At 44.2% G+C, this 10,321-nt stretch overlaps 1 protein-coding gene across 2 annotated transcripts in view; it reads right to left on the reverse strand.

The window, feature by feature from the left end:
• Frem3 (FRAS1 related extracellular matrix 3) overlaps window positions 1-10,321 on the reverse strand; it is a 58,344-nt gene that overhangs the window by 42,019 nt on the left and 6,004 nt on the right. For both annotated transcript variants that reach the window (XM_087594529.1, NM_001191699.1), the window contains 1 exon segment: window positions 9,085-9,177. In XM_087594529.1, coding sequence (XP_087450655.1) covers window positions 9,085-9,177 — 93 coding nt within the window.

A 10,321-nucleotide genomic window follows, 5' to 3' on the forward strand; every position in this document is an offset into this window, starting at 1 on the left:
GAGATATTTCTAAAGCATGCACAACCAGAATGACTAGAACATATTGATTAATGTTATTGAACAAACTGGGTATGGCGTGTTTATGTGTTATCTCTTTTAAAATAGAAACTGCTTTTTCCTAATAATTGGAATGCATATAAATAAGAAAGTATAAAAAAGTAAAAAGCAATAAAAGAATTTATGATACATTATTGCCATTATAAACTAATTTTACTATCCCTGTATATACTGTAGAAAATTTCCTCTTCTTCAACATGCACACTGACAACACAGACACACACACACACACACACACACACACACACACACTCTACCTTCTCACATACACGAACATACCACATACTCCATTCCCTTCCTCTCCATCACCTAATACTACAATCCCACACAGACATACATCATACACATATGTACTCCTCCTACACCTATCCCCACACATATCTGTACAAACCCATGCCCTCCCACATATACACAAAGAAACACCTCACACACACACAGACACATACCACAGAGACCGTACTCTGACTCCTTGACATTGCTCCACACCACACACATACAAGCACACATACAGGACACAGACACACACTACAAATCCCATGTCCCTTTTATAGACACACACATACACCACACACAGAGAAACACACACACACACACACACTCGTAATTTTCTTTGTGTCTTTACACACTGTTTGCTACTTGGCTATCTTTATTTAATGGAACATTGATAATCTCTTTCCACATTTATAACTGTAGATTCATTATGATATCATGGATCCATGGAATGTTTTATATATAGTCTTATTAAAGCTGTACTTTCCTCGATTTGGCAAGGAGCCAGAGAAACATAAGAAATATTTTATCTCACCACTGTGTTGCTCCCAGGGATTATAATTGAAATATAGCCTTTTGTGGCTACCCTCTCTTGAACCTCTTCCATGCCCCCAGCCAAATGGATAGCTTCTTTCTCTTTATTATTTTTAACACATGCACACACACACACACACATGCACGCACGCACGCACGCACACGCACACACACACACCTCCACAAGTATAATGACATAGGAAGAAGACAAATGAATGTGCCTAACAGTGTGTTTAGTTGACATGGTTCAGAATTTGCTCCACCAGGGGTTTTCTTTTATTTTCTTTCCTCCTTTCTTTCTTTCTTTCTTTCTTTCTTTCTTTCTTTCTTTCTTTCTTTCTTTCTTCCTTCCTTCCTTCCTTCCTTCCTTCTTTCCTTTCTCTCTCTCTCTCTCTCTCTCTCTCTCTCTCTCTCTTTCTCTCTCTCTCTCTCTCTCTCTCTTTCTTGTCAAAGCAAATGGATTCATTTACATTTTGGCCAAAGTGTGACGAGCATCTAGTTTCCTCCCCACCATGCCTGTAGGCATCTCATAATTTATAGAAAGTCAGGAGACAAGGCTAGAGCACACACAATTTAACTATGAGATAGACCAATGGGTCCTATTGCAGGAACAAGGAGATCTGGGTCCTAAGTTTTCTCTGAGAAAGGGTTTTTGTTGTTGTTTTGTCTGTTTTAATTTACATCCAGATAGAGAAACACGAGATCTTAAAGACACACCATTTTGAAAGAGAAAATAACATTGTTGAGTATAAGATTCTCGCCTGTTATAGGCTTGATAACTGCCCATCTATGAAGGCAACATTTTTCATGGGTCCTTTGCTGGGTACAGAAGTTAAGTGTCCTGTTGCAGAGTTCTTTTGTTTGGCTCTTAGCAGACTCCATCTTCAGCAACTGTGTACACAGTCTTCAAAATCAAACTTGACTGAATGGCTAGATAGGTTGTATGGTGAAATGAGACTAGGCTGATTTCTGTTCTGTCACGAATAATTACCTTTTGTCCTCCTTCCTCTATTGGCCTTCTACTTCCTCCTCTTCCTCCTCTTCCTCTTCACTATTTCCAACTTCTCGGTCTGTGTTTGAATCACTGTCTCCTTCATCAAGGATTTCATTTTTAATAGCCTTGTACTTCTCTTCATTCTCCATAAAACTAGGACCCGTCTTGAAAACATTAAGAACATCTTCTGGACTGTAGTCATCCTCCAAGGAGAGCATATGTGTAAAGTGACCACCCTCTTCCAATAAATCAAGTCCTTCCAGAATAACAGATTGGTCCTTGAATCTGTCCTTCAGCAAGCATCACTTCAATCATGTACTGAACTCTTGTGTTGATCTCCGAGTCATGAAGAATGTTTCCCCGGCATCAAAGATTGCACGGATTCTCCTTGGTGACACGGGCTAATTTGAGACCACACTCCTTGAGGAAGCCAAGAGCTACTTCAACACTGTCATCTGTTGGTCTCTCTAGGAGCAAAGTGAGCATCTCCAGGCACAGAACTTCATGTGCCACATTCTGGTTAATAAGATGTGCCACAAATTTTGAAGCAGTCAGACAACGTTGCTTATCATTCCTTTGATGTCCTTTCTAAAAATTAAGAATTAGTCTCCAGTCTGTGGGAATTTTGAGTCACCAGGGGCTTTCTTGGCAATCTTACATATAATGAAACTTACCACAATATTAAAAAGCAGATGGAGGGCTGGGGAACACAGCTCAGTGGTAAAGTGTTTGCCTAGCATAAGGCTCTGTGGTGGTTTGAACAAGAATGACCCCGTAGGCTCTGAGATTTGAATGCTTGGTCAACCAGGGAGTGGCACTATTTGAAAGGATTAAGAAGTGTGACTTTGTTGGAGGAAGTGTGTTACTGGGGGTGGACTTCAAGGTTTCAAACACTCATGCCAAGTCCAGAGTCTCTCTGTCTTCCTGCTATCAAAGGATCTAAATGTAGACCATGAGTTACTTTTCCAGCCATATCTGCCTGTGTGCAGCCATGCTCCCCACCACCGACTAAGCCTCTAAACTGTAAGTAAGCTCCAGTTACATGTTCTCTTTTATAAGAGTGGCTGTGGTCCATCCAAAGAAACTGGGTAATAAGGAGGTCGCAAGGGAGGATGCGTGAATCTCACTCAGAAGGGGAAATTAAACAGTCATTGCAGGTGGATGGAGAAAGGGAACTGGGTAGGAAGGAGGTCAGGAGGGGAATGGGGATGGCAGGCAATCAGGTGGGAGGTGGGCAAGAGAGGTCTGGGAGTGAGACTAGAAATCAGTGCAGGGGCTGGGGATTCTCTGGGGACTAGCTGGAGGCCTGGGATGGGAGAGGATACCGGGAGTCTATGGGGTGACCCTAGCTGAGATTCCTACCAGAGTGGGGAATATAGAGAATGAAGTGGCCACCTCCTGTAGGCAGGCAGGACTTCTAGATGAGGAAGGGGGACATCAATCCACCCACAAAACCCTTAACCCAAAACTTGTCTACAAGATACACAGGGATAAAGATGGATCAGAGACTGAGGGAACAGCCAACCAATGACTGGCCCAACCTGAGAACCCATCCCATGGGAGAGAGCCAACCCCTGATGCTATTAATGATTCTCTGCTATGCTTGCAGACAGGAGCCTAGCATAACTGTCTTCTGAGAGGTTTCATCCAGCAGGGATGAAGGCAAATGCAGACCCACGGATAAACATCAGACGGAGCCCAGGGAGTCTTGTGGGAGAGTGACGGAAGAGTGAGTAAGCCGGAGGGTTCAAGGGCACCACAAGAAGACCCACAGAGTCAACTAACCTGAGACTATGGGGCACTCACAGAGCCTGGGCCACCAACCAGGGAGCATGCAGGGGCTGGACTTAAGCCCCCTACACATTTGTAGCAAATGCTCAAGCTTGATTTCCCTAACAAGTGGAGCATGGGTTGTCTTGGTGTCTGTTCCCTGCCGTTGGCTCTCCTTCGCCTTAGCTGGACTGTCTGGTTGGGCCTCAATGGGAGAGGATTTGACTAGTCCTTCTGGGATTAGATGTCCCAGGATGGGGTGGTACCCAAGGGGGGGCTCCATTTCTCTGGGGAGAAGGGGAGGGGGTAATGGGAGGAGGGATTTGTAAGAGTGGGGCTGGGAAGAGAGGAGAAAGGGGGTCTGTTATCAGGATGCAAAGTGAATAATAATAATAATAATAATAATAATAATAATAATAAAAGCATGGCTGAGGTCATGGTGTCTCTTCACAGCAATAGAACACTAAGACAGACATTAAGTTCAGTTCTCAGAAACAAACAGAAACATTTTCTCCTCTTATCTTGGGGTTGGAGAGATGACTCAGAGGGTTGCACAGAGCACCTGGTGTACCAAGACCTGGGTTTGGTTCCAAGCACCCACATCTGGCGGCTCCCAACTATCTGTACGCTCAATTCAGGGAGCTGAGGCTCTCCTCCTGCCTCTTTAGGTACCTGCATGCATGCGGTTCACATCTATGAGATAGGCACATATACACAATATACACATAAATAAACCTTTCATTAAAAAGGAGACTGACAGCTTACACTGAAAGCACCTGACTTTAAATGCTTCAAACTGTAGAAATCATCGGAACATGGAACCTGGTCTTATTGTCAAGGTTTGCCTTTATGTAGCTGGTTTTGCAGTGCACAAGTATTGCTGTATTTATAAACGTCTGAGAGGAAGAGACTCTTACACTCAGGGGCAACTGATGGTACGCAAAGGGCCAACCAGTGTGTTTGATGTCTGTTACTTCACTGAGCTGTAGCAGAGCAAAAGGCACCGAGGATTGTGAAGCTGAGAACAGAATGGGCAGTGTCATCAGGGAACAGCTCAGCCCTCCATGCTGAAGCCTACAGGGCACCCATGCCTCCTCCTAGTCCTGAGCCCACTTTAACAAGGAAGAGAAGCTGGGCGGAGTTACAGAGGTCAGAGTGAATACTGCGCGCACGCGGTACCCAGTTGAGCAGCCTGCTGCGGCTTAAAGCTGATCTTGTGTAATCAAGTCAGTTAATTGTAGATTTTGAGGACTAAATTGTTAAATTTATTTTCCCGTTAGAGGAAGAAAAACATACAGACTTCGGTCTCTGCACAAATAATTGCAAAGACAGGTTTAATGCATGTGCTGTGCCTTCGGCATCCTTCTGAGGGCTGTGCCTGTGTTGATTTCCTTTATGTTTGTGGCTGGCACAGGACGCTCTCACGGCTGTCTACATTGCCCGGAGCATGTGAGTGTATCACAGAGCAAGGAGCAGAGCAAGTGGGGCTTCGCTGCTGAGTATTCTGGATGGTGCTCTGGACCGACCACAAAGGTCCATGTCAGTGAGAGGTGGCAGAGGCCACTTCTGGCTGTGTAGATAGGTAACCCCTGGCGCTGAGAGGAATCAGGGATTGCGTATACCCCTATAGATCTCCATAAGGACATTCACCTTGACCAAAACTTCAGTTCTGGACTATCTGAACCTTCTCCACTTCTAACCACCAGGATTGTTGGGTAAGCAGGAATGTTGCAGAACCACTGCGTTTGTGGTGATTAGTTATCTGTTTGTGGTTATTAGGTATCTGTAGCGTAACACTGTGTTATGTTCATAAACATGTGTGTTCATGCTAAGACAACAAGCAGGTCCCAAAGCTCAGCTCATCAAAAAATATCTCACATATTTCTACAGAATTGAGCCAGGACTTGGAAGTGTCAGAGGCTATGAACTGGAAGTTTTCATGGTCCCAGCCTTGCGGTTTTCATAAGATTACAGCTTTGTGGACATCTTGCCAGTGTTTTCACCCTTAAGACTGCCTACTTCACCAGAGACGTATGTCTCATCCACAGTTCTGCAGGGATGCCCTCCTCTGAGTGAATTCAGCACTGTATTTTCATACCACCACCACCACCACCACCACCACCATCACCACCACCGTCACCACCACCATCACCACCATCACCATCACCACCACCACCACCACTACCACCATCACCATCACCACCACCACCACCACCACCACCACCACCACCACCACCACCACCACCATTACCACCACCATCACCATCACCACCACCACCATCACCACCACCACCACCACCACCACCACCACCACCACCATCACCACCACCATCATCATCCTGGAGCCAGGCAGGCAAACAGTTAGACATGAGGACAGACAAAGCACCTGCAGATCATGGGTCTCGGCAGCAGTGTTTCCTGATGCCCTCTCATGGCTAAGCATCTTAGAAGCTGCAGTTAGGTTGTTCTGCTAAACCAGAAACGAAACTACCAGCTGCCACCCTTGTACACTAGTAAGGGGCTACATCTCCAGAAGACCCCAGCACTATGACATCATTCACTCTGTCATTTTCAACCCATGCTGTGTGTGTGTCTGTGTGTGTGTGTGTGTCTGTCTGTCTGTCTGTCTGTCTCTCTCTCTCTCTCTCTCTCTCTCTCTCTCTCTGTGTGTGTGTGTGTGTGTGTGTGTGTGTGTGTGTGTTTACAGAGGCAGGAGAGGTGGGCTCCCTAAAGCTGGAGCTTCAGGCAGTCATGAGCTGCCTTCTGGGAGCTGAGCTCAGGTCTTCTGTAAGACCAATATGCACTTTTAACCACTGAAACCTTCCTCTAGCTAAAAGTGGGAATATTATAAAGAGAAAAAAGATTAAAGTGGATCTTGTGGAGACAGAGACTAATGTTTTTTGAAACTACTGAATAAGCAGTGTTTAAAGGAAACCCTTCATTTGCAGTTAGAATCACCAATAGACACCAATCTTAGCGCTACTTGGTACTCAGCAGGCAGTGGGAAAACTTATTGAAAATAAAGAGGATGCATAAATACATTCTAGCTTATGGCTACTGTGGTGGTTTGAATAGCTATGGCTTCCACAGACTCACAGATTTGAATGCTTGGCCTATGGGGGTAGCTTTATTAGAAGTATGGCCTTGTTGGAGGAAGTGTGTCACTGTGGGGGTGAGCTTTGAAGTCCTATATGCTCAAAATATGTTGAGTGACAGTGTCTTTCTGCTTTCTGGAGATGAAGATGTAGAACTCTCAGCTTGTCCTCCAGCACCATGTCTGCCTGGATGCTGCCATGCTTCCTGCCATGATGATAATGGACTAAACCTCTGAACTGTAAGCCAGCCCCAATTAAATGTTTTCCTTTATGAACTGCCTTGGTAATGGTGTCTCTTCACAGAAATGAAACTCAACCTAAGATAGCTATGCATAGATGTTTTAAGCTCTAACTGTGAAAAATACATCCCTGATGTTTCTATGTCTGCATTAGATTGTTCTGGTAGCTTTACTTTGTAAGGTGCTTCTTTGTTGGCATGGGAAGGGCGTCCTTGAGCTGTTCTCTGACTTCTTTTCGTGGCCACAGCTTCCTGGATCTCTGGCGCTTCAGAGTCTTAGTTTTGGAACTGGAGTTTCGATGTTTTCTCACTGACTTACTATGACTCCAATTTTGGATAAATTCTTCAACCCCAGTATCTTCATCTTAAGACAATGTTGTGCCATTTTTTGTGGATCTTACAGGAAGAGCTACAAGTCTTAACTCATACACATACTGCCTGGTTCATAAGAAACACTCAAATAGTACTGCTTTAAAAAACAACAAAACAAAACAAAACCCCCCCTCCACCAGAATCAGTACAGAATTATCTTGCTTCTGTTGTTGCCTATAAACCACGTTGCCAGAAACAAAGGACATCACCTTTTCAGAAATAAAAAGAGAAATACTGACTATCCAGTGTCCATGTGCTATGTTCTTTTATGAATTTGTTTAAAAAGTATACATTCATCTTTTTAACAACTGCGGTTCTTGAGAACTTGGGAAAAGGAGGAAAGACTTGTTTTCACATTTAGGGAGATGAGCGATCAGTGAGCCCACAGCACAGTAGCCTCATCAGAGGAGGCAGGAGACTGGGCATCAGCTCCATGCCAAGCGCTTTCTGTGTGATCTCAACCAGCTGAGTTAGATATGAAAACATCTTTATGTCACCGGCTGAAGGAGAACAGGGCCAAAACCCCTTGTTCAAGGTTGCCTGGGGTGAGTTCACCCTCCAGCTTCTCATACAAGACGACTTTGGAATAAATTGGTTCTTGAATGATGACCTATGATTTGGGCAGAGACATGTCACTTGCTGGGAGTGAGTAATGACCTCTACTGAGAGGGGTTATTGAGTGGCAAGCAGCACATGGACCTAATTTCCGGTCTAATCCTAAGAAACTTCAAAATGGCCTCTCTGCTGACCCCAGGATTATCCTGTCCCTTGCTGTGAGAAGTAAATACCTTCTGTTAACTGTTAACTTCCTGTTTTGAGACTTCGAAGACATGACAGATAGATTCAGGTGCAGCAGAAACCCGCAGGCAGCTTTTTAATAAGTTTTCTTCAATGTCAGTAAATCCATTTTCTTCTCCATTTAAGAAGATTAAAATTCCAGCAATTACAGTTCTCACCCATCCAAGAAAATGTAAGGAGATTACACTGGGGTGGGGATGGGGCGTGGAGCTGTCTAACCCAATGCAAAACATATGCTCCGCCACTGCACCCCATCAACCCCCGAGAAAATTAAATTCCATTGTTAGAAAGCCACAATACTCACTCTGGAGCTGAAAATGCTGACCAGCTAGAAAAGGGGACATTCCGTGTAGTGTCAGTATGATAGACACCATTACCTGGGGTCTCAGGATCTCCTAAAGTTAGGATCGGCTATTAGGGTTGTTATCCATATCAGAAAGTCAGTTACTGCATCTTCTATTGCAGTCATCAAACCCCTGATCACTTTCTCCTCTTAAAAACTGGCTTTTAAAAACTCTCAACCATTCTCTTTTTGTGTTGAATGCCAGCACTTCCTTGAGAAGATTGAGGAATAAAAAGTTTACTGAAGGGGCTGGAGAGACGGCTCAGCGGTTAAGAGCACTGACTGCTCTTCCAGAGGTCCTGAGTTCAAATCCCAGCAACCACATGGTGGCTCACAACCATCTGTAAAGAGATCCGACGCCCTCTTCTGGTGTATCTGAAGACAGCTACAGTGTACTTATATATAATAAATGAATAAATTTTTAAAAAAAAGTTTACTGAATAGAAACGTTCGTTTGTCAAGAAGCACCGAACATAGGAACACAGCGAAAGCAAATTCATTCGCTGTCATAGTGTGCCAAGTTACTGCTGGTGATGACAAGGGTAGACACTGTTGGCAGCTGTGTACTGACGCTTACTCACTGTGGTGCGTTCTAGGGCTTTGCTCGACTTACCACTGGTTCCAACAGAGAAGTAGAAGGTATCTCTTGTCGCGCTGCCGTGGTCCTTGTTCAGGATGTAGTAGATCTGCATCTCATCAATGTCGGCTTTAAACAAGAAGACACTACACTGTATTAAGCATGTGCACAGCAGGAAAGGGGTGTTGGCAACTCGTGTTTCATATGGTGTGGGAATGAAACACAACTTTAAAAATCGGTGAAGTACTTTAAGCTTTCATTTACACTTATTTATTTAATGTGTGGGTGTTATGGTACACAAATGGAGGTCCCAGGACAGCTTGCAGAAGTCTGTTTTCCCTTCCCACCATGTGGGTGCTGAGGACTGAACTCAGGTCATTCGTCTTGGCTGCAAGCATCATTACCTACTGAGCCACCGTGTTGGCCAACAGACCTGTCTTTCAAAGTTAGAAAGGCAAACATAAAAGAACATTTTAAAGTGCTGCTGTTAGCATGTGCTTTGCGGTACACACCCAGCGAGCCATGCTGGCTATACATGTTCTATAGCATCCAGACACTCTGTGAAGAGCCAGGCCACATGATCTTAAGTTTCTGTATGAGCAGAGAGCTTGCCTTAATGACTGGTATCTGTCAACTCTTTGTCAAAATTAGTTTAAATAGCAGCTAATGTTGAGAACTAATCTTGAGAGCAAAGAAAATGAAAGCAAAGCTACTGGATTTTTTTCTTATTGTCTACAACCCTTGGCTTAAACAACTTGTTCCTTAGATCTGTGGTTGTTTTTTATATTAGTAATCATTAGTATTTTAATGACGATTTGCTGTTAGGTAGAATTTATTTAGACAAACACATTTTTATAGAACCATATATGATTTCACCATTTTTTAAAAGCAATCCAAAAACCTAGCCAGATGAGGTTTTAAACACGGCGATGATTTGAATGAGAATACCCCTCCACTCATAGGCTCATATATTTGAATGTTTGGTCTGCAGTTGGTGGAAGTGTTTGTGAAGGGCTAGGAGGTGTGGCCTCCTTGGAGCAGGTGTGTCTCTAGGGGTGGGCTTTGAGATTTCAGAAGCTCGTGCCAGGCCCAGTTGGCTCTCTCTTTATGTTGTGCTTGTGGATCAGATGTAAGCTCTTAGCTATGGCTCCAGCATCATGCCTCCCTGCTGGTTGCCCTACTCCCTTACAAACAAACTCACCCTCTAAGATTGCAAGCCTCAATAAACTCTTCTATCAGTTGTCTTGGTGGTCATGGTGTCTCTTCACTGCAA

This window comes from Rattus norvegicus, chromosome 19 (assembly GCF_021556685.1).
Source record: "Rattus norvegicus strain SHRSP/BbbUtx chromosome 19, alternate assembly SHRSP_T2T, whole genome shotgun sequence".
NCBI classification, from domain to species: domain Eukaryota; kingdom Metazoa; phylum Chordata; class Mammalia; order Rodentia; family Muridae; genus Rattus; species Rattus norvegicus.